Here is a 25,252-nt window from a genome sequence, read left to right as displayed (position 1 = left end):
CATTCCACATTTTACAAATATTACAGATCAACATCAGCTTTTAAAGCCTTATCAATTAAAGGAGAGGAAAAGGCTAGTATAGAGTTAATCTCGAGCTGCAGGCATACCTTCAGTTGTCTCAATAGTGCCCTTAAGTCTCCCCATATTTCACCTGTTCAGAAGATCAGAAGCCAAACAGGAAGAAAAAACGCTGAGCTGTGTAGAGAATATTCCCATAATGCAAGGCGTCTGGTCGCTATGGCGACACAGAAGAGCCGGCAGGAGCGAGGAGCGGTGAGCGGGACCAATACCCCCATTCTGTGCCATGCTGACTGATCGGATGGGGATCGGAACGGGGGGGGACTGGCTTATACTTGTGCTTGTGCAGCAATACCCCCATTCTGTGCCATGCTAAATGATTGGATCGGGGGAGCGGGCAGTTGTGGCGAGTTGGTTTGTGAGCCAGCAGGCGGCAGGTGCAGGGATCGGAGCTGGGGGGGAGGTTGTGGTGAATTGGTTTGTGAGCCGGCAGCCAGCAGGTGCGGGGAGCACACGGGGGGGGTGGCGTGGTTTGTGAGCCGGACAAAGACGCAGGATGTTGGGGATGCATGCGCAATAGAGACGTGAGGGAAAGGGAATGGGCATCCCTTTTTAAAGATGGCGACACCATTCACTGAAACAAGCATGTAGTTTGTAGTAAGTGTATCTCTGTAAATCTTTCATTAGTCAAGCCAGAAATATAGCGTTTTTACACAGCAATAGTAGTACTATTTAATAATGTGCTTAATAGATTTTGACTTTCCTTGTCCTTTAAACTGTGAAAATATCAAAAGACGGTTGCACTTTTAAATCCTTACAATATGTGGGCTTTGTTCAAATAATTTTACAATAAATTATAAAGGGAGTGGTGGAAGATTAAGTGACTTGTCCAGAGTCATAAGGATTTCATCTAGGTCATTTCTATCTTAGATCACAGGTCAAGAGCAGCTCATAACATCTAGGCTAACTCTAAACCATAAGTTGGATTTTTTAGATTTTTGTTCAAGCTCTCCTTAGCGCATGAACTACGTTACAGATATACAGTAGTAAAACGTTGCTGTATCAGCCATTGATCCAACAATATAATGGTCAGCAAAGCAAATACGTGTTTACACCAAATCTCAACTAACTGACCATCCATCTCTGATTTCAGAGGAAAAAAGGAGAACAAATGAAGATTTTCCCAAATCCCACCATAAATAGTCTACGGGTTTAACCGCTTTACCACTGCTCAAGGACACCAAAGTAAGGTCTGCCTCACAGTTAGGGAACCATTGCTTTAAACTCACATCTTACTAGGTATAGATTTTGGGTAAATGGCAAGAGCTGTTTGCTTAAATTTTCCTATCCCCTTTCTGCCACAAATACTATAGGTCCTATGCTTACAATAGACTGTCAATCTTCCAATTGTGTCAAATTTACATATCAGAGATGTTATTACAAATCAGCCGTCTCCCTCCCCCGACTTGCCACAGGTACATTTCTTTAAAGAGCGCTAGGGGGAGGGGGTCGGAGGGTTTTGGGGGCCTCTGCACGCACACGGGTGGGGGGGGTGATGGCTGCAAGGGCCATTTAGGGGTGCAGGGGCCCCTGAGGCAGAAGCCCCGGTGGGCCCTGCACCCCCCAGTCCGACCCTGTTAGTAATGTCTACTGCTGTAAACATCAACAAAAAAGGAACAAAGGCACACTCCACTTCAATGCTTCTTGCACAAAAACAATGCAATGTCTACTGCTGTACCATATTTAAGATATTCAATAATCCATATAACCTCTGTGGGATATGTCACATGTATCTATGCTATTGTAAATAATTCTTTTATAAATAAACTTGCCTGAAAAATAAAAAAAACTATTACAATATTTGCCCAAATGTAACAAAAAATAATTACTGAAATGAAAAACCCAATTTACACCCTTTTATCTACCAATTTGCACCCAGCAATATGACATATTTTACTTAAAAATATGCAGTTTCCAGGCTTCAAAATAGTTTTCCCTCTGAAGGTTAGGATTTGACAGCAATTCTTTAAAAAAGTGCTTGCAGCTGAATGAATCCTGAAACAAAATCCTGGTATTTGGGCTAAACAAAAATTATATTAAAAAAAATCACTAATAACACCACAGCAACGGTACATTGTTTCCAGTTGCACTGTACTTAGACTGTAAGCTCTACCGGACAGGGATCTCCTTCCTTCTGTGTCTCATACCGCATAGCACTCATACCTCTATACTTATACTAATTTATTGTATTTTTTATAACACTTGTCCTCCCTGTGTGTAATTTTTTATTATTGTAAGACTGTACAGCGCTGCTACCCTTGTGCCGCTTCATAAAGTTATACATACATACTGTATATGTACATTGACTACTACTTGTTCCTGAACTGGCCATTGGACAGCCTGCCATGCCGCCGTATAACATAAACAAGCAGTACAACGTTCAGCGGTCCAATCACAGCACATTTATACATTTACATTGCGGCCGAAAACTACGCATCCCATTAAGCTTCAGTGCACGTTTCTTACGTAAAATGTTGAATGACGGGAAATTCTTTAAACCATCCAATAGCAGGACGCGCAGTGGTCGTCACGTGATAGGTTGGGATTACTTGGAAGTTTGAAATCGAGAGGCAATTTCCTTACCATACGAGGCTTGTTTGGTGTTGGTCGGGCGGATTAGTGGCTCGCACCTGTGCATTAATTCTACCCTTTTCGGACACACTCACAGCCAAACGGGTAAACGCAGCGAGTGGTGAGATACAGATGCGTGAAAGACTACGTGAGTTTCTCTAACACTTGCACAATTGATTACACATTTTCTCGAGACTTGTTTTTCAGCGGTGGTCTGTCAGACTCATGTTAGCGGGGTATGAATGCCAGTGTAACATTTACATCCTCTATGATACTTTCTATGCTATGTGTCAATACGTGAAAGTATGAACCGCTGTAGTATCATCTAAACTTGGAATGTAATTCGGGGGGGGGATCGGGTTGGCTGCCTATGTCTGGGGATCTGACGCACACAGACACTGGATCTGTTAAGCGTGCCTTCCCCCCGACTTCATTTATTAAGTGACAAATAATGCGATTTTTCGGGGCACCGGTATACCATGGGATGGAAGGGAGGAAACCTTCTCATGAATCTGCCCCCTCCCACTGTCATGGTGGCTCCTTAGTTTATCCTTATATAGTGACTTTGGAACCCCCTTTCTGCCCTTTTTGTGTATGCTGGCCTTTTAAAGTGGGAATATATTCATTTAATCTATTGAATGGACATTGAAACCTAAATTCATTGGGGATGCAAGAATGCACTCTAATGTGCAAGTCTGTTTATGAAAAGGAATGCTAGGAAAGTGAAGTAGGATGGAGGCTCACTGCTGTTTTAGAACATTTCCTGTGCATTTACCTATGTTTTTCTTTAAAATGCCCATAGAATTAAAAAAAAACTTGAATTCTCTTGAGAGGTGCCTAGCACATTGGCCTGTCCATACAGAATTAAGCTTTCCTTGTACTTTTAGGTGGGAGGGATTTGCTTCTGAAAGTATAACATAACATTTAAAGATTAACAAAACCCATTGTAGGCATACAATGCACACACATTTTTTCACTCTCCTCTCCACGAGGCTAAAAATACCTATCTGCTCCTTTTTATTCATCTGAAAGAGAATTGATCTGCCTTTGGCAAGCATTAGTACTGTCTGGTGAGTATTGCTTGGAATGGCTAAACAGCTCCTAAGAGTGCTAATGTCTGTTTGTATATATCCTTTTCAGGTCTGAAATAAGCTCAAATGAGAAGCCAGCAAAAGCAAAGGGTTCCCACTTTTTACCCAGTTAGTGAAATTCAAAGACACTTTCCATATCATTCTTTTTTACTTTTTGTCCAATAGTTGATTCACGTTTTCCTCACTCTTTTCAGGTTGCTCTGTCCTGAATCAGAATGCTGTTACCTGACCAGTAAACCAGGTAGCTGAGCCAGGGCTTGGATGAGTTAGATAGCCATTTGAATCCATGCTGCTCTCCTAAATCACCCCACAGCTTCTCTTGCCAGTCATAACTGTGTGCTGCAATTTTTCTGCATATGCTGCTCAGGCCATAACAGTTTGGAGGGAGGTGAGAAACTCTTTGCAAGGCTGTTGGACACAGGATTCTCGCCTGCAAGCTGAATGTCACCCCAGGCCTCCAGCTGGGTGGCTGTAATTTAAGGGCAAGGGCACACAAATGGTTGCTGTGCTTCTCTCCACCTGCGTTTTGTAAGTAAGTGTAGAGAAGCAGACCAAACACTTTGGGGGCCCATTCATTAAACCACGATTTTTGGGTGGTTAAAATCACGATTGGAAAAAATTTGGAGTAACCACGATAAATTTCTGATGTTTGAAAATGTCACAAATTGTTTTTTGGTTTTTTTTTCGGTCGCACAAAATATCATGCTTGCATTCCTAAAGTCACAAAATTTTTGGATCCGAATGTTTGCAAACGGCACGAAAATCTTTCTGGCTTTGAAACCTTCAATGTATGATTTTGGAAGCCTTCCATTGGACGCAATGGCACTCTACAGCTCCTACCTGGCCAAAAGATAGTCACGATACCAAAGCTTGAATGAATTCCAAAATGGTTGTAGTCTTTGTTAAAAATACAACTTTTTAGTGGAAGTTAAAAAAACCATGAGAAAGTTGTGGAATTTTGACAAAATTATTGTGGACAATAAGTTCTATAAATTCGAAAAGATAAGATTTAAAAAAAAATTAAAAATAATCGTGGTTTAATTAATGGGCCCCTTTGTCTGTCCTTGTTATAAAACAATGAAAGAATGGTCTTGAAGAGCGGGCAGTAAGTTTAGTTTACAGAGGTAGTGCACAGCAAAGGCAAGTTACAGGTATTTGGAAAACATCTGAAATGTAAAAATCTATAAAAAAAATTCCAAATTCTCTTTGCATCTAGTTAAACCTACAGTTATGACTGTGTGCTTTCTTTTAGGTCACCAAAAGTAAGATAAAAACATTTGAAAGGATTATCACAATGCAAGCTGGAGGGGGTAAGGCATAGCTCTCTTTAATTCTGATGTCCTTATTTCTACATTCTGACACTGCTTTAAGTAATTTTGCTGCACTGGGCTCAAAAGTACCATCAGTAGGGTTCAGGTACCTTAACAGAAATTTCCTTTACCTTTTACTTTACATTTTCTTCTCATCATTCACTGCCATTGTCCTCCCAGAAGTTGTGTGGTCATTCTATTTAATATTCAGAGAACCTCAGTGATTTTGCATTGGATCAAGGGTTAATTTGTATTCCCTACCAACATCGATACATGGCACTCTTTTCTAGTGCCATTGAATTGCAGCCATTGCGGATATCTGCAAGATGTTGAGTCAGTTGAAATAAAACAAAAATGTTATTAGTCTAAGGATGCTCAACTTACTGCCATCCACTTTCGGAAACTTCTTTGTTGGTTGGTTGGGTGTTTTCAGCAGCTGAAAGGCCACAAATTAGACTTCCTTGATTTAACCCTTCTGTTAAGGGTTACTCAAAAGTAATGCTTTTTATATGATTATTAATTCTATAAACTGTCTCACAAGTCTTCCGAATGTGGATCCACCCCTATGTTTATTTTGCCATCCGCACAGTGCACCATGTATCAGATGAAAGGGCTTTTGTCAGTACATCTTATGATGGCGCTTGCCTCTGATATGTATAGTCTTGCAAATGAATCTGGTTCCTGTTGATGTACTATTATGAGTAGCAGGGAGTAAGTTCTAGAATGGAAGATGAATATATTGCATCATTGAAATTTTATTAGCAGTATCCTGTTTGTACAAATATTATGTAAACAGTAAAATGAATGCGATTTTGTTTTAAACTGGCTTTTTTTATCTGTAAACTGTAAATGTCAAATTCAAGGCTTCCTATAAAATAAGATATTGAAGTTAAAGAATGCAAGTACATTATAAGTTTAACTTCTCTTTTTTCTGTGTACAGCTTTCACTCTCCTGGCTGATGAGGAGTTTGATTTTGATATATCATTGTCTCCTACAAGGTAATGTTTAAAGGGAATTTCCTTGAAAGGATTTCTCTACCTGAAAACTGTTTTTGCCTAATGAGAAAAAATATAATTTTAAGCAACTTAAGTATATGTTAAGTAAATGTTTTTTTTTTTTTAATTCTGGCTGTTTACATTCTTTTCTCTACTTGCTCAAGCTCCTTTTTTTTTTTTTTTTTTTTTAAAAAAAAAGGGGGGGAGTACCACTGGAGGGGTACCACATGTTAAGCTGGCCATACATGCACTGATGTTATCGTACAAAACCTTGATATTCGGTGTGTGTGGCGGCTCACAGAAGGCTGCGGATATCGGCTTGCCAATTGGCCAGGTTAAAATATTTGTTAATTTGACAAATCTATTGTTTCTACCTCCATATCTGATGATTCAGCCCTGAACGTCAGTGGAGGGTGGGAATGATCTTTTGTGCGACCATTGGTCGGAATTGCTATGTGTAAGGCCACCTTTAGGCTGCCCGCTTACCTGAGATCTGGGCATTTAAACATGATTAAATGTTCAGTCAGACTAGAAGTGCACTGTGCTCATAACCTGGTGCTTTTTTTGTTTTAATGTGCATTCAAGATCTTGATACCACCCCCGACAGACTAGGCTTAGCTTCCAGGGTAATTATAATTTACAAGGTTTTGCAGTTCCTACATCATCTAATAGGCTGGAGACCGACCCAGGCTTTAATCCAGCAGCTAGTGGGAACCCACAGTGCAACACGGTCAGAAAAGGGCCGGGGTGCAGCACTTGATTAGTAAGTCTGGGCAGCAGGTAGGTCTGTTCCTGTAGACTAAAGTAATGACAGCAGCTTTACAAGTTTTGGCTAAAAAAGGTGTTGTTCAGAACATCTGGAAGGTATTTGGGTAGCCATCCTTACCTCAGTTATTTTTTAAAAGTTTTTGGCTTTAAGTAAATAATAATTATACATAATATCTGCTTTTCATCTTTTTCAGTTCTAAAGAGGGCAATGAAGACTGTGATGATGAAGTATTTGTTGGGCCTGTAAGACACAAAGAGAAGTGTGTCAGAGCTTCTATTCAAAGCGGAGAATCAGACAAAGGGAGTCCTTCCCTGTTAAGTGAAGATGTTTCCTGGAGTCCTTTAAGTGGAGATAAATTTGTTGAGATCTTCAAGGAAGCTCATTTAGTTGCACTGCAGCTGGAATGTTTTGCCAGTGATGACCAAAAGGAAGTCCAATCATCTAAGAATGATACAAACCAGTTGGTTGAAAAATTTGTTCAGGAGTCTAAATCAAAACTAAATATTTTTGAAAATCTGGACAATAGCAAAACTCCAGTTGCCCTTAAAAGAGAGACATATTGTGTACAAGACAGTCCATTTACCCAGCTTCCTCCTTCAGTTCAACAAAGACTTGCTGTGTCTGGCAGAGATGGTGAAGTGAGGTCTGCTCTGAATAATACAAACCATACCAGTCCTATGAAAATGCCTATACCAACAAAGGGACTTTCTGTTTCACCACTAGTGCTGAAAAGTAAAGTTGTGCAAGCAAAAAGTACTGTTCCAGTAGCAAATTCTAAAAAAACTGTAAGCCGCTTGCAGCCCATCAAAGCAACCTCTTTGGCAACAAAAACAAATCTCCTTACTATAGAAAAGGTAATATCATGCTGATTACATACTTTTTAAGGACAACTAAAGCTCAACTTAGAACTAGGCTGGAAATTTTACAAGGTGACAATGGCACTTTAGCAGTTAATGTATGTGCCTCTAAAGATGCTCTAGTAGCTCAACTCTTTGATAATTCATCTGCTGTCAGTTACCTGAGTTTATTTACCTGAGTATATTAGTAAACCATAGAAACCGGTTAATTCATTAGTTGATTATCAGCCTTGTGTCATCGGCTTATCTTAACCCTACTGTTAACGTTTGACAATTTCTGAGAACTCCTAAGTGTAACTTCTTAACCACAGCCCAGAGCATTGGTAGTGTGATTGGCATTTAGAATATGGTCTAGAACAGTGATCCCCAACCAGTGGCTTGTGAGCAACATGTTGTTTACCAAACCCTTTGATGTTGCTCCCAGTGGCCTTAAAGTAATACAGACACGAAAAAAACTTTTTAAATTATGAATCTACATAAAAAGTTACCTATAGGTCATGTTGATCTTTTTTCGCTGATAGGGGCTGGTTTTGTATGTAATTGTTGCTTGAAATTCCTAAACCTGACTGTCCCTTCTCAGCCTGTCAGTTATACCTTCTAATGCTAACGGCCTACTGCTGCACAAATATGGCTGCCCCCTCATAGAGAAACATGGGGGATCAGATAGGTAATGTAAAAGCATCAGGAAATACTTTTATGGCAAAATTATAAAGCTCTTGCAAAGACAATGATATGATAGATGTAAAAAAGGTTTCATTTCTGGTGTCAGTATCTCTTTAAAGATGGTGCCCATTTTTGAATTTCTAACTTGGAGGCATAAAGACCATGTGTAATGCAAAATAGAGCCTCTAGTAGTTTGCCAGTCCACATTGGGTTACTCATTAACCAATCTGGTCACCTACTAGCAAAGTTTTATGTGCTTGTGTTGCTCCCCCCCTTTTTTTTTTTTTTTCATTGAAATGTTCATGGGTAAAAAGGTGGGTATCCCTGGTCTAGAACTAAATCTGTGGATACTGGAACATTACTGTTCTCAGGCTGCTGAACTGCTAAACTACAACATTACTAGATATAGACATTTTTTAGGCTTAAGTTTTTATTTTATATTTTTTTATCCCTGAAAAATGCCTTTTTTTTTTAAAGCAAACATATTAATGGTTGCTATTGGTTACTACTCCTGGGCAAACTTAGTGCCTTTTATTACATATGGGGGTTCCTGTTGGGATGTCTTTTGTATGTCACTGGCACTGCGCATGGTCAGTAGTATTCTTGGGCCTGCTGTTGGCAAGTTAGTCAGGGGCTGTTATAAAAACTTTAGCACAAAGTGCAGTTCTATTTTATTGGCAGTTGCTACAGGACCCGTTGTTGTTCAGATGCGGAATGTACTGGTTTCAGTGCTAGAGTGTAATGAAAATTTGAATAAAGTCTTAACTAGCCCTGTATTGGGAATTTTATCTTGTTTAAATACTGTATAGTGTGCATCTATCCCTAAGCTCATCAATGTGGAATGGTAGGCTCCTTAGAAAAGTAATTGAATTTGTTTACCCAAGTATTGAATGGAGTAAAATTAGCTCAAAGAACATGGTTATATATTAACTAAGACACTCAGGAACAGCGTTTACTAAAAGGGGCAGTATAAAGCTCTAGTAATGTTGTAAATGCTATAGTAGGACCCTGCATGGAATGTGTGTGGCAGTGATTCTGTATGTACTTCTTGTAATTCTATGTACTTCTTTTGTTGCAGTCAAAATGTAGTAGAAAGTTGAGCCCAAGTAGGAAGAAACATCTCAGTAGTGCAGGCTCCTCAGAAGATATTTTTTCTGACAAATCCAGTGTTGCATCAGATGTCAGCGATTCTTCGTTCAACAGCAGCATTGCAGGACAAATCAAAAGGACACTTCCAGCCCCAGGCAAGGTACAGCTTTGTTATTAAATGCTTGAACAAGGCACCAGATGTGGTACAGTCTCTTATCACTTTTTTTTCCTCCTAGATTGGCCTGAAAAAAACACAGTTTAAAGCTCCAACCAGTGGTGCAAAGTTTAGGAAAAATACATCTTCTTCATCTTCCTCACATTCCAGCATGAATGCCAGTTTAAACTCAAGTGTGTCTGCATCTCCACCTCCTGGGAATGGTAAATATTTATTTTGCTTTCGTTTGTTAATCCACAATTTTCTTGGTATATGCTTATTGTTGCTTTCTAAGCTAGACTTTGTAAACCTAAACAAGCTGTTGTACAACATATTGGCAAAGTTTTTCTCAACTTGACTATTAATCTTCTTTTTTTTTTTTTTTTTTTTTACATTTCAGCCAAACTTAACACTTCTCTTAATGTCTCAATGAATGCTTTAAAGCTAAAGTCTAATCAGAGCAGGCTGGGATTAGTTAATCCCTCTGGTGCATCCACCTCCTCTGTGAAAATGAATGTTTCAGAGTTGTCAAAAAGTCGTCTTAAACCAAGCAGTATGGTAAAATCACTTACTGTTGGAAATTGCAATAAGTCATCATCTGTGTCAGTAGCTGTACCAAAGACACCAGTTGGCAAAATACAGAGACAAACCTCTGCACCTAACTTGAACAGGATACCTGCACCAAATAAACCAGAAAGTGCATTAAAGGGCTCATCCTGTACTAAGCCGCAAGCAAAAGTAATGCCTACACCAACAAGCCGTCTCAAGCTGCCTCAGAGAGCTACAGGTATGGTTTTTTTCCCATCCAAAAGTGCAGGAAATTCTTGTATCCTTAATTTTCCTATCATGATGATATAATTTGCTATGACAAGAAACAGGCTTCAATGAGCATTTGGGGAACAGTGATCACAACATGCTGCAGAGACAGCTCTATAAGGGAGTAACTAAAACAATTTTAGACGTGCAGACTTTGCCAGTATAAGGGCATCTCTGCAATGTGTCAACTGGGGTTATAGGGTTAAACACAGAAGGAAAATGGAACATCTTTAAAACATTGCTTTGCAGGTATACACAACAGTATATTTCCCTTGTAGGCAAGGAGAGGCATCGCAAAGCAAAACCTTTATGGCTGAATAAAAGTGTTAGTGTCGAGGTTGGTAAGAAAAAACATGCTTTTAAAGCATTCAAGTTAGCTGGGACAGCAGAAACTTTCATCAAGTACAAGGAAGTAAATAAAGCATGCAAAAAAGCTATCAGGCGAGCTAAAATAGAGATGGAAAGGGATATTACAGCTAGGAGTAAAAAGAATCCAAAATTATTTTTTAATTATGTGAATAGTAAAAAAATGAAGCAAGAATGGGTGGGAACCTTATTATCACGGGGGGCGGGGTAAGTTGGTTGATGAGAACAGGGAAAAAGCAGAAATGTTGAACTCTTATTTTTCATCTGTCTATACATCTGAGGAGCCTGCTAATAAAGGCTTCCCTTTTAATATGCCCAGTTCTAGTAATTTAGCTACTGACGCATGGGTCACTCGGGAGGAAATTCAAGAGAGTTGAACATGTAAAGGTAAACAAAGGACCAGGACCGGATGGGATTCATCCCAGGGTATTAAATGAGCTGAGCGCTGTGCCAAGCCTCTTCACTTAATTTTTCAGGATTCGTTGAGGACTGGCGAATTGCTAATGTGGTGCCGTTATTTAAAAAGGGATCCCGTTCTCAGCCTGAAAACTATAGGCCTGTAAGTCTGACATCAGTAGTAGGAAAACTTTTGGAAGGGGTAATAAGGGATAGGGTACTTATAGTATTGTGAACTGCAATGTATTCAAGTTTGTGCCAGCATGGTTTTATGCGTAACAGATCTTGCCAGACTAATTTAGTCGCCTTTTATGAGGAGGTGAGCAGGAACCTCGATGCTGGAATGGCAGTTGATGTCATCTACTTGGACTTTGCTAAAGCGTTTGATACTGTACCTCACAGAAGGTTAATGATCGAATTGAGGAATATTGGCCTAGAACATAATATTTGTAATTGGATAGAGAACTGGCTGAAGGATAGATTACAGAGTGGTGGTAAATGGAACATTTTCTAATTGGGCCAGTGTGGTTAGTGGAGTACCGCAGGGGTCAGTCCTTGGTCCTTTGCTTTTTAACTTGTTTATTAATGACCTGGAGGTGGGCATAGACAGTACTGTTTCTATTTTTGCTGATGACACTAAATTGTGCAAAACTATAAGTTCCATGCAGGATGCTGCCGCTTTGCAGAGCGATTTGAAAAAATTGGAAAACTGGGCAGCAAACTGGAAAATGAGGTTCAATGTTGATAAATGCAAAGTTATGCACTTTGGTAGAAATAATATAAATGCGAGCCATCTACTAAATGGTAGTTTGCTGGGGTATCCTTAATGGAGAAGGATCTAGGGGTTTTTGTAGATAACAAGTTGTCTAATTCCAGGCAGTGTCATTCTGTGGCTATTAAAGCAAATAAAGTGCTGTCTTGTATAAAAAAGGGCATTGACTCAAGGGATGAACATAATTTTGCCCCTTTTATAGGTCCTTGGTAAGGCCTCACCTTGAGTATGCAGTGCAGTTTTGGGCTCCAGTCCTTAAGAAGGATATTAATGAGCTGGAGAGAGTGCAGAGACGTGCAGCTAAACTGGTTAAGGGGATGGAAGATTTAAACTATGAGGTTAGACTGTCGAGGTTGGGGTTGTTTTCTCTGGAAAAGAGGCGCTTGCGAGGGGACGTGATTACTCTGTACAAGTACATTAGAGGGGATTTTAGGCAGATGGGGGACTTTCTTTTTTCCCATAAAAACAATCAACGCACCAGAGGCCACCCCTATAGATTAGAGGAACAGAGCTTCCATTTGAAGCAGCGTAGGTGGTTTTTCACGGTGAGGGCAGTGAGGTTGTGGAATGCCCTTCCTAGAGATGTGGTAATGGCAGATTCTGTTAATGCCTTTAAGAGGGGCCTGGATAAGTTCTTGAACAATCAGAATATCCAAGGCTATTGTGATACTAATATCTACAGTTAGTATTAGTGATTGTGTATATATAGTTTATGTATGTGAGTGTATAGATTGTTAGGTGTGGGTTGTTTGCTGTCTTTGCTTGGATGGGTTGAACTTGATGGACTCTGGTCTATTTTCAACCCTATGTAACTAACTATGTAATGAGAGTGTAAAGGGAAACTATACACTTCTATTTGACATAAGCTCATTCAGTTGGGTATATGTAGAAAAGGTACATAAAAAGGCATGCATTGCCCTTTAAGCTGAGGTGACTGATGCAGTCCTCAGTCTGAATGCTCATATACCCGCCATTTTAATTCAGTTGTTAGGCCGTAGAGCCATACACGTTAACTTAGCAAGTATATGTACAACCTCATCCAAAATATGTCAGAAGCATTTTTTTAAGTATTGTAAGCTGATCAGAAATGCCATACACATGTTTAGCTTTCTTTTGATTCCCGATTTTCTTTTTTTCTTTCATAATGAAGGAAATTTTCAGTTGCAGGTATTACTTGTAAAAGTAATTTATCTTCAAGTTGATGCTGTATTTGCCTTTCCTTTTTACTGCTTTTCAGAATACAAAACATCAAAAAATTTGCCTCCAGGCAATACTCCAGTTCTAGTGTTGCTTTCTGTGATACTCCAATCTGTTTATGGTAAAAATATATTGAGTTGTGACTCTTCTCTAGTCCTCCAACAATTGTTGCAGGGCTTTCAGTGCTATTTACTTGTGACTACCAACTCTGCTCCATTTCAACTTAAAGGAGAAGGAAAGGGTTAAAATCTCGGTTCCCCGCCCCCCCATTAATGCAAAGTCCTAATGTGCCTGTAGCTGATTGCTACATTTTTTTTACCTTTTATATTTAAATTTTTTTACCTGTATATTCTCTGCACTGTGCGATTAAACTATACACTATATATCTTCTATTGCGGCCGCCATGTTGGATATTTAAATTAGTCCAACATGGTGCCGCTTAACCAAATGCACCTGCGCAAATCTCCTTCCTCCCCCTAGACGGGAGCACTGTTTGTATTCCTTCTGTGTATTGAGCGTTACCATAGCAACCGGACGGTTGCTATTGGTACACACTGGTAGTGGAAGGGCCATATGCGCACTTGGAAGGTGAGCGCTCCTGCTTTAGATACTGCAAGCGCGCTCTTTGTGCAGTAGCATGGAATTATGGGAATCTGGAATACACAACTCAGTGTTTTTTGTTTTTTTTTTCCTTGTGTTGCCTCAGATGTTCTGAACAGGCAAAATATGGGGAGACTTAAGGGTACTGTTGAGAGAACTGAAGGTATGCCTGCAGCTTGAGATTAACTCTTTTCTAGCCTTTCCTTCTGCTTTAAGGCAACGTTTCCTTTAGCTGATAAAGAATTTTATAAACTACACAAAAGCCATAATTATCTTCATATAAACTGTGATCAGTAATGTCATAAATTTTAATCAGTGCTTCATGATGTAATTTGTAACATAACGCTGTGAAACGTGTGTATTATAATAATGTTCCCCCTTCAGTAAAATGAGGATATTACAAGTCGCCTCAGGGTTCTGTTGCCTGTATAAAAGAAGCCTTCAGCCTTGTGCTGATTTTAAGACTGGATATAGTGGCAAGGAAATTGATGACTGATGATGGAGACCAAGATTAAAACTACTGGAAATGTCAAACACCCAGAACATAACCATTCCAATAACCTTGTCACATGCAAATGACTTAAAAATATGACTTTGATTTTATGAGGACTGTGGAGTCGGAGGCAATTTTGGGTACCTGGAGTCGGAGTCGGCAAAAAATACTCCGACTCCTACTAAATTTAAATGGGAATAAAAAAAAAAATCAAGTTTAAATGTCCCAATTCACAAACAGTCATAATTAATTCTTTGCTATAAGAATAAAGCCCAATGCACGCAGTGCATAAACGAACACGTTGAGTGACCATGAAGCATGCTTTTCATTGACTGTATGAATGTATAAAATACATTCAGAGTCGTGGAGTCGGAAGTATCAGAAACTGATGAGTCGGAAAATGTATTTACCGACTCCACAGCCCTGGATTTTATCCGGCTCCAATTATTGCTATGAGGATAATACTTGCTACATGCACAGTGTAGCAGTTCATGGTGGTTCTATAAGTATTTCTGTGACAGACTGACATACTCATTTACACATGTAATTTATAGTCTTTGCTGCAATTATGACTAGGACTGTGCTGGTAGTAAGCTTGGTGATGCTGTCCTCTCCCAATGTGTCTCCATAGGCCCCTATGAGGTTTAGATGGTTGGCCTGGTGACCAAATAACGGGAGTAGGCAGATTTGGTTTAGCATATGGGTGTCTGAATCAGGTAAAGACACACTGGTTTGTTGACCTCACTAAAATAGTGGATCTTCTGGTATATGCCCAGATTAAGAAGATCTTCCTTTATTGGCAGCACCTTAAAGTGATACTGACACTAAAAAACTACTCCAACATAATAATGTACATAAAAATGTACCTATAGGTCATGTTGATCCTTTTTCACTGGTAGGGCTGCTTTTGTAAGTAATTGTTACTTGAAGTTCCTAAACCTGACTGTCCCTTCTCAGCCTCTCCGTTGTAGCTTCTAATGCTAACAGACTCCTGCTGCACAAATATGGCCGCCCCCTCATACAGAAACATGGGGATCAGATAGGTAATATAAACGCATCAGGCAAATGCTTTTAAGGCAAAATTATAAATAGCATGGAAAACATGTTATGATAGATGTAAAAAAAGGTTTAATTTCCAGTGTCAGTATCTCTTTAATGAATGTCTGTGTAATAGATATCTAGGTAGTTTATTTATTTTTCTTTTCTAATGGTGATTGGACTGTTTGTTGAACAGAGTACTGGGGGTGATTTTGAGTGTTTTGTCCTTGCCCCTGGAGCTTTTAATATAACATTTTTCAGTCAGAACTAAACTGTCAAAAATCCCACTCTATCATCCTTTCTTAAAGGAGAATGCAAGTCAAAATTTAAAAAGCATACTGCCCAATAGTCCTCCTGTTGTTTAGTAAAAACGCCACACTTTTGGCTCACCTAATCAAATATTTACTCAGTCACACTTACTTCACATTTTCTAGAACAGGCAGCCATCTCTAAAAAGGTATTCTCCCTTCCTTTCCCTCCTTGCTTCATACTGCACATGTGTTTCATTCCACCCCCACTCCCCTCTGGCAGATCCGCTTTTGATTGGCTGGTTGGCATGTGTAGCTCAGAACAGGAGATAGGATCAAGTTACACACATGCTCAGAGAATTGGAAGGCTGCCGCTGGCAGCCTACAGGAAGGTGAGAGAGATTTCAGTGATGTCACTGGAGTCTTCACACTGCTGTAGGCTGCCAGCACCATATCTCAGAGAAGCAAGCAGGGATCTGGGAATTTAGATTTGCAGTAAGTACTTACTTTTAATTTATATTAACCTTTCATTGTCCTTTAATGAAAAACCTAAATTGATCTGTCTTAATGTGTGATTTGTAAGTATGGAAATGTAACTTTAAAGTTTCTATGTTAGAAAACTTGATCTTTTTTTATTCCTATAAACCCAGAATTTGCAGTTTTGCTAACCACCTTTAATTTCTTCCTGTAGGAGTATCATCGCCTGATCGGTCTGTACTGAAGACATTGCAGCCAACTCGATTAATGTCTTGTGGTGAAATTGGAAGGTAAATACGCACAAGTAATATTCTGCATAAATGTCTGCCTTTTTATACTCTTTGGGAATACACTAAAAGGCACAGTTACAGTAACCTATAACAAATTAAGATGTTTACGTTTAAACAAATTAATAGTACATAAACCTTAGTTAATGGTTTCTATAGGTCACTAGACCTCTAGCAAACTTTGGATCTTTTATTACATATCTTTTATTATATCTTTTATTACATAACACCCTAAGTGTTATCCTTGACCAATTTTACCCCTGTAACATACATTTTTTTGTTGTGGGAATTGGTCCCCCTTTTGTTCAAATCTATCCTTCCCATAGTAAGGATGCAGTCATATGAAAATATGGTTAGACAAGTCATTCAATAGTTGTAGTGATGTCTAGGACAGCAAATAACATTTTCAAGCTGAGTCATCCATCCAGTATCTTGTTAGGCCCCTGCCAATATAATATTGTTACTTTGTAATTAAAAACACTGCTATACCCTCATTTCTTTTAATTTCATTATCTATATGATAAGTGTTATGCAATGTCATACATGGCATTTTCAGCTATACAGATTTGGCCCCCTACCAGCTTCTGTTCACTTATTGACAGGCATTGGAATTATCATGCTAGTAAGCACATGGGCAGATTTCAGCTAGAAAATGCAAGCGTTTTCTGACAGAAAGCCTGCCTTGTGTGGGCAGTGACAGGTGGATTCATTTGTCTGGGGTGCAACAAATGACAGTAGTGTGTTGCATGTTCTCAGCTGACGTCTTGTGACATCAGCCTTTATCTAATTGAGACGGCCTGGAGGCAGAAGTTTGTATAGCTGATACATCTATTTGTACCACCCCAGAAACAGTCCACGTTCTTAACTGTTCACTGGTGGGAGAAGGACCAGCACACACATCCAGTGTCTTTTTTTTTTTTTTCCAATCATGTTTTATTCAGCAGGCTAATGTGGTGTTTTTCTCTCAGTGGTATAGCTGAAAGCACTCCAGTGAGATCCACACAAGGCACAGTAACCAGCATTGCCCCTGTCACAAAATCTGTTTCTGCTACACCTAGTACAAAGCACATATCTTCCTTGCCTACTCCCCTGAGTCGGAGAACTGCTGCTCTGATGACGCCAAGAACAATCCCAAGATCTATTGCATCTCAGAGGACCGTGCAAGCTTTGCAGAGTTCTACAAAGTCCATTAAGAAGCCTCTTGTGAATGGGTAACGTGATGTGTAGTCCAGAAGAACATCCTATTTTGTTTCATGTTACTTAAAGAAACAGTAACAACAAAAAATAGGTTTAAAAGGAATGTAAATATAATTTACTGCTGCCCTAAACTGGTAAAACTGATGTGTTTGCTTCAGAAATACTATTTTTTGGTGGTGCTGTTCCTTCAGTGTAGAAATGTACATTTAAAAGCCACTAGCAACCTGAATTGTGTTAAACTAGTTGTGCTGCCTGCCACATTCTTGCAATTTAAAGGGGACGTATTCCTTGATTTTTTTTTTTTAAATAGGCCTAATAAGATTATACATGTTAAAATAGAAGTGAGTGCAGTTTTTGCATACCTTTTCAGATCCAGGTTTTCAAAACAAAAAACCCAAATCAAGTGAGCCTCATTAGAATAAATTGGTGATGTCAGTGAGTAACAAGCTGCACTCTGCAATTGCATCCCCCCTCCCCATGTGTCTCTGCTTCCAGCTTTATAAAGAACTAAACCCTAAAAATGGATATTTTTTATATTATAAACTGACTTCACTTGCTTAAAGTTTCCGCATCTCTATAGTAATATAGATATAGGTTGTTACAATTGTCACAGGAGCTCCCCATCTTGGATTCTGTCCCCCCCCCCCAACCCAGAAACTGTCTAGGACAGTGAAAATGCTCAGTGTGGTCTGAGCAGCTGTTAAGAGGCTGAGCTTAGGGGGTCGTTGCAAATTATCAACAGAAAAATGAGGGATGTCTGTCATATAAGCTGATGCTACAGGGCTAATTAATCCGTTTTTGCACAGAAGCCCAAAACATAATGTACAACATTTCTGCCCTACTTCTTAAAGGTACCCATACACAAGCAGATCCGCTCGCTTTGCGATGTCGCCAAGCGAGCGGATCTTCACCTGATATCCCCACCTACGGGTGGGCGATATCGGGGAGCATTTAGGTAAAAAAAAATTAATTCAATCGTTTGGACCTGGGGCCAAATGATCGGATTATGTGGGCGGCAATGGGGCAGTCAGTTCGACGAGCCGATGCGGTCCCCGATCCGACTGAATTTTCTAACCTGGCTGATCGATATCTGGCCAATTTCAGGTCAGATTTCGGTCGGCCAGGCCCCTCCGTTCTGCCCCTACACAGGCCGATAAGCTGCCGAATCGGTCCAAGGGACTGATATCGGCAGCTACTATCGGCCCGTGTATGGGGACCTTTAGTTAGGCTTTAGTTCTCCTTTATGTTGTATCAAAAGCTGCAGTTTTACCCTGGGGCTAACAGTCTGTTGTGTCCAATTATCAACTGTCAGATCTCATCCCCAACACTTTTATTTGCTCATCTTCTACTGTGTAGTCTTATTTAATGCTCTTTGATATTTAAACTCTTTGATGTGCCCCTCCTGCCAACAACAACTTCCTTCAATATTGGATTAAGCAAATTGTAATTTAATTGCTAGCGGGCCACTGCTCACTTGGAGTAACCTGCTTTTTTGTCAGTATCCAATAGCGCATATCAAAAGGCTACTGCTTTAATGGAGAGTTGAAGATCTGCAAATATGTGTTGGGAATAAGATCAAACAGCTGATACTTGGACACATTAAAACTTCAGTATGGGTAGAAACTAAACTTGCAGCTCCACTAACCACAAATTCATAGGGTGGGAAATAGACTGGCAAACCTGGTCTGCTACTGTAGAGTTCTACTTATTATGACCATTTGTTTATAGGGGTCACTGACCTGCCCCCAGGGAGGTCAAACCTAATCCAATTGGTTCCCATTTCTTACAAATAGTATTTGACATATAGCTATCTGGGTAGTCACATACATGCATTTTGTCTCTCATGTGGCTGTCTAGCAGTTTATATAAATGTAAGATATAGTCAATGTTTGTTTATGTTTTTACTTACAATAAAACTGCATATATTACTAGAGGCACAGTAAATTAAGGCTAATGCCACACCATCCGTATGGCGTATGTTTTTGGCAAGCCGAAAAACTCTTGCCGAATATACGCCTGGGTGCAGGCACATGTAGCCAAAAACCGCATAAAAACGCGAGAGAATGTCTCGCGTTTTTATGTGTATTTTGGCTACATGTTCCTGCACTCAAGTGTATTCCATTCATTTGGGTGCAGACACAGGTAGGAGCGTATAGCACATATTTTTGGCAAGCGCTTTTCGGCTTGCCGGAAATATACACCATATGCATGGTGTGGCATCCGCCTTAAGGCAGTGATCTACTGAATATATCAAGATACACTTCATTACACTAAATTACTGACCTTTTTGCCTTCTTATCTGCTTCTAGACCAGAAGAATCTAAAGGAAAAGGGGCAAAAATTACTTCTAGCCCAGGCTCTCCCATTGAAGAAGATTTAGCTTTGGCAAATGTGATTCCTTGTTCTTTAAAGTTCTCTCCTGAAAGCAAAGTTATATCTGTAAATGAAAAAGAAACTTCTAAGTCAATCTGTTCTTCAAACAAAGAGGTAAACATTTTTAAAACTGGGGACTACAGAACCCCAGTAACACAATCTTAAAGTACAGATACATCAAAATATTTTAGTACTTAATTCAGCCCTACACTGCTGTAATTGTTAAATCTTATATTTCCTTGGGTATTTTAATGGCTTCCCCTAGAATTATACTAATTATAAAATGCTCTGGAGCAGCAGGGTGATCCAGGGATGGGCATTTCTTTGTGCACTAAACCAAAAGCTAGCTTGGTAGTGAGGGAGCCTCAGCACTTAGGCTTTTTATCAATGTCTACAGAGCATTTTGTAAATATAATTCTAGAGGGAGCCATTAAAAAAGTTAATTAATAAATATTTTGCCATTACTGTCCCTTTAAATATTTTGTCTTTAGTGTAATACTGATCTGCAGAAATCCTTCAGTAGTCTCAAACGAGGTCTGTGGGTTTGCCACATACTATATCTTTTGAGCACTAAACTCTTGCTGAAATATGAGAAACATTCCATTTGGTAATGCAAGACTCTGGTAGGTGGTCCTATTAAAAAGGACTGCTGAGTGCTTTGTCTCTTGTGCATGTGCACTGATACTCTGTTCTTTCTCTGACATTAATAGCTTCTCCATGCTCAAGTTTAAGGACATCGCTACTAGCAAGGAGCTAACTGAGCATGACAACTTTTGACTTTTGCTGGATGAAATGGATTTAGGCTGCCATCTTGGTTCATTTTAACCAGTTTTGAGGAGAGAAAATGAAATACTTATTAATAAATTTGTTCATATATGAGTGATTCCTGTCCACTGGAATATACTCCTTTTTATATTTAAATATCCCCCCCTCTTTTTTTTTTAATTGCAGTTTTGCTAAATTAGCTATGTCACAACAAATGAACTATCAGTTTGCTTTTTTAAATGTTTTTTTCCCCCTTAACTAGATGTTACTTGTTGATTTTGAAGAGCTAATACATGAAACAGATGCTAAACTGAGAAAACATTCCTCAGCTGGAAGTGATGGTTACCCTCTTATTGACCTTTCCAACACGCCTGAATTGAACAAAATAGTTTTTCCAATAAAACCAGCTATTATTGGTCAGGTGCGTATTTTGTCTATTAATGAATATTGCATCATATGACAAACTTCTGTTGTGATTTTTGTGGATGTGGAATTGTGCAGATCCTTCCTATGTACACAGGAACTAATGTGTATGCAGGCACCTTCTCAGTGTATACATTTGCACCATACAAAATTGGAACTTTTTAAAGGAAAACTTTATAAACTACGCATTACCCAACCTACAGATACTTAATAATACAGACAAGGACAAGAGGTGTCTCCACTCACCCATTATTAATATGCCCTCTTTAAACAAAACAGGGATTCTTTGTCTATATATTGGGTAAGGCATTTTGTAGTAGCTTAAAAAAATACTTTTGTGGGAAAACAAATCTGACACGGATAGCCATTTCCTTACTATCCCAGGTGTCCCCAGCCATGTGATTTGCACTCTGCTCTAGCCAGGCCCAGATTTGTGGAGAGGCCACAAAGGCCCGGGCCTAGGGCGCCAGAAGTTTAGGGGCGGCATGCCACCCCGCCGCAACAACATTTGTAAATTTGGCTCCCATACGGAGCTGTCGGGACCTCTCCCCACTGCTCCGTATGGGAGCGGGGGCAACCCCGCGAGGGCGGGGGCAACCAACAGGGGCGGCCCAAGGCCGCCCAGAAGATAAATCCGGCCCTGGCCCTAGCAGCTGATCAGCAGAACAATATGAAAGTAACCAGATAGCAGCTCTCTCACACCTCTGCTTGAAAGATTCAGCTGCCCGAACTGTCAGAAACTTTATGGGCTAATAGCACTGCTGGTACCATCCTGAATTTTGGCAAGTGTGTAAACAGGCAAAACTGCCTATACTGCCTTCCAATAATTTAGGGTAGATTCGGGCATTTCTCTGCCAGCTAAAATACCCTGTGGAAATTCTGCCCCAAGTGCAATTAGGCTCAATTAGCTTGACAGTTAAGGATATATGCACACAGTATGCTCTTGTAAATAATGGTACGCTGACTTCTATGAACAATAATTCCAGATCCTAAATACATTATATAGTGAGGGGCAGAAGTAGTGGCACCTAAAATACATTAATTACAGTGAGGGGCAAAGAGGGTACTGGCACCCAAAATACACTAAATGCAGTGGAAACATTAGCCATTAAACACAATATGAGGCAATGAATACTGACACCCCTGACTTGCTCAACTTCCAAAAAGCAGGTTTAGTGAAGGCTAGAGAAGATTTTAGCATTGTAGAAATCAAAATGAAGTCAGAAATCGTTTGCATTGTGGTAGACATGAGAATTGAACCCAAGCAGGAAAAAAACCCTTTTTGCTATTATGCCACTTTGGTCCTATTGAAAGTACATTAAGCAGGAGAAACTGTAAGCTGTTCTAATGTGTAGCGTTGGCTCCTTCTGAAAGCTCAGACTCGGGCACAATGCATCTAGATGGCTGCCTACACACCAATATTACTACTAAAAAAAATACAACCTCTATCTCCACTTTTGTTAATTCGTCTTTTAAACAGTTTTAGGATTTTCCATGGCCAAACAGTAGGGTTCACCCCAGGAAACCATATATTTTTGCAAAGTACATATGAGGAATCTAATATGGGTAAACATGGCTTTCTATTCCAAACTACCAAACCACAAAGCTTGCCTTCATTTATTAAGTTGAGACATTTGTCGAATGTTTAATTCTAAATGTTTGTCATATAATTTTGATTTGTTTTTCCTCTCCTTCAGCTTATAGATTTAAGTTCTCCTCTTATCCAGCTGAGTCCTGTACTGAACAAGGAAAATATAGAATTTGATTCTCCGCTCCTGAAGTTTTGAAAAACCAAATGTTTTTACATCAATACAAAAACACCGTTACCTGTTTTAGTGTAATAACCATTGACGTTTTAAGTGTGAGAAACCTGGTGGAGTGTGTAAAGCATGGGCCATTTTTATGCCACTGGAAGAACCAGTACTCCTCAATGTTTCACATGGAAAAGATGCACAGAATGTACACTGCATGAAGCCCCAGACTTGCATGTTTTGTCCTAGGGTTATAATTTACAGAAAAAGGAGATGATGTGAGGTTGCAGTGCTTTTATGCAGTGAAATTGCCTACTGACTTTGCAGTTAATGTTGCTTATATGCGCCTGAAAATAATGCTGCATTTTAGATCAATCTTTGACGCAAGGGACAAAAAAATGAAATTAATTGGAAATGTCTCTTTTAAAAAGAAATCCGCCTGATAACTGTTATACATGTTAGTAATGTGTTCAATTTTGTGTAAATAAAATTAACATAATTCTTATGCCTTGAGAGAGTGTATTTATTACTTTTGCCAATCTTATAAATGATCTGTTTTGTGGGTTTGTGTCTTTTAGGGTAAAACCTTAATCTTTTTAGGTTCACTGATCTGGTATTGAGAAAAACACTATCAATCTATGCTTTTAGGGCAATGGCAGCAACAAAATGGGCAGTACCTTTGCATTACCTATAACAGCTGCATCTAAACATGAGGAAATGAAGAATAATGCTAAAGGAAGTGCTTTCATGCAACTGGTTTCACAATCCTCGTAACCTGTAATTCTAAGTTGTTTTTGGATGTTTTGACTTTCTTAATATCCTCCTTTTTCAATTTTCTGCTTATTGATGATCAAAGGGATCATCAAAGTGATCTACTTCCTTTGTAAGGGATACTTCAGCTGGCAGTCCACTACTTGATGCTATTTACACTTTTCAATTAATATAATATAATTTAACCATATAGCTGGTCAACAGTGTTTTTGTTATATGTGGCTCTGCCAAATTCTTTCAGCTATTCCCATTATAAGGGAGGATGCAGTTGCATCTGTAGGTGTTATGATGCTATTATCTGCTATGTTTCTATAAATACAGATATCAATTATTGCTAGGAATTAGGGGATTGTTTAGCATTGCATTGCATACAAAAGCAGGGTCTAGGAGGTAATGCTGGAACCAATTTCATTCAGCAGGAAGACATAACCATAAATCCTTGAAGATGGGAACAGTCATGGATGTAAACACGCACCCAAGTTGTAGTGGGTGCTTATTATATATTTATATATTTATATTCAGTTTTTTTTTTTTTTAAGTTTTAAATTATTTTAGTTTGTGAAATGTTAATAGTGTCCCCTCAAGGGTATCCAAGCCAAGGGGATCATGAGCAGTAAATTTTCCCTTGGGCCTACTATTGCATAATAATATTGGCCTGACCAGAGAGAGGCAGATATGGTGCTCAAACAATAGCATTTTCTCAACTGCAAAAAGGCATAGGGCTTTCTGTGTTGGGGGATTAGATTTCATGTAACCCTGAAATATCTGTCATATCCCAGATATCCCACACATTGCATTCTCTTGTTTACACAAGTTTATTGAATTTGTCATCCACTGTACTGGGTAGTAATAGCAGGGATCCCCAAACTGTTTTGCCTGTACTTCAGGCTCTGTTTGGCAGCACATTTGGTCTTTATGCCCCCAAAACTTGCCTTCAAGTCAGATTTTTTTTTTGTTTAAATATATAAAAAAGCACCTGCTTTGAGGCCACTGGGAGCAACATCAGTGAGGTTGGTGAGCAACATGATATTCGCAAGCCACTGGTTGGGGATCCTAAAAAAAAAAAAAAAAAAAGTATTTGAGCACAGCGGTACATGGAAAATTCTTGTTGCACTCAGAAAAGCTACCTATATGTCATCTAGGGTACTACTGAATTCTGGCCTATCTTCAATCTCCTGGTGTATCTGCCAGAAGTTGGTATAAGTATGGGTCTCTTGTTTTCTTGAGGATGACTATTGCCTGCAGCTTCCTTATATAACCACCTTCCCCTTCTAATGAAAAAAAAAACGCTAGGAGTACCTTCTGTAAAGATTCCTTCTGCGGACAAACTACACATACACAATACTGAATACTCTTATGCATCTCCCTTGCATCCTGCCCAGTTATGTATTGTACTACCACCACCCACCATCTAACATATCCAACATGTTTATAACCTTTTTTTGGCTGTAAAACAGACAAAGACCAGCTTGATTGGCTATAGAGCATGGGGTACACTGGACTTTAACACACAGGATGTGCCATCACTAAGTGGAAGGTAGCGCAACTACAACTCACTTATGTGGTGTGCAAAAATATAAGAAATGAAGGACGCCAGAAGGTTCTTGCAGCAACCTCATTGTCCAAGACAATTGATCCACAGGGAGATGCAGTCAACCCTCACAATGAAGAAGTAGAGCAAACATAATAATAATGCACCACTGT

The 25,252-nt window shown here is 39.4% G+C and overlaps 1 protein-coding gene across 2 annotated transcripts; it reads left to right on the top strand.

Annotated features, from left to right (window-relative positions):
• The first annotated feature begins 2,488 nt into the window (after window positions 1-2,488).
• Window positions 2,489-23,282, top strand: gtse1 (G2 and S-phase expressed 1). Of its 2 annotated transcripts, none has more exons than XM_012958853.2 (12): window positions 2,489-2,648; window positions 4,993-5,050; window positions 5,992-6,049; window positions 7,009-7,669; window positions 9,414-9,584; window positions 9,661-9,802; window positions 9,979-10,365; window positions 16,196-16,271; window positions 17,237-17,479; window positions 19,775-19,952; window positions 20,866-21,024; window positions 22,724-23,282. In XM_012958853.2, exons 2-12 carry the CDS (start codon window positions 5,035-5,037, stop codon window positions 22,811-22,813), a joined length of 2,181 nt encoding a protein of 726 aa, XP_012814307.2. In that variant the 5' UTR covers window positions 2,489-2,648; window positions 4,993-5,034; the 3' UTR covers window positions 22,814-23,282. The 2 variants fall into 2 exon arrangements, with proteins under 2 accessions (XP_012814307.2, NP_001006867.1); NM_001006866.1 differs by lacking the exon at window positions 2,489-2,648 and adding an exon at window positions 2,669-2,797.
• The last annotated feature ends 1,970 nt before the right edge of the window (window positions 23,283-25,252 follow it).

The sequence above is a fragment of the Xenopus tropicalis genome, chromosome 3 (genome assembly GCF_000004195.4).
Source record: "Xenopus tropicalis strain Nigerian chromosome 3, UCB_Xtro_10.0, whole genome shotgun sequence".
NCBI lineage: Eukaryota > Metazoa > Chordata > Amphibia > Anura > Pipidae > Xenopus > Xenopus tropicalis.
Note: the sequence above shows the minus strand (reverse complement) of the source record. Positions and strands in the feature narration are given on the sequence as shown.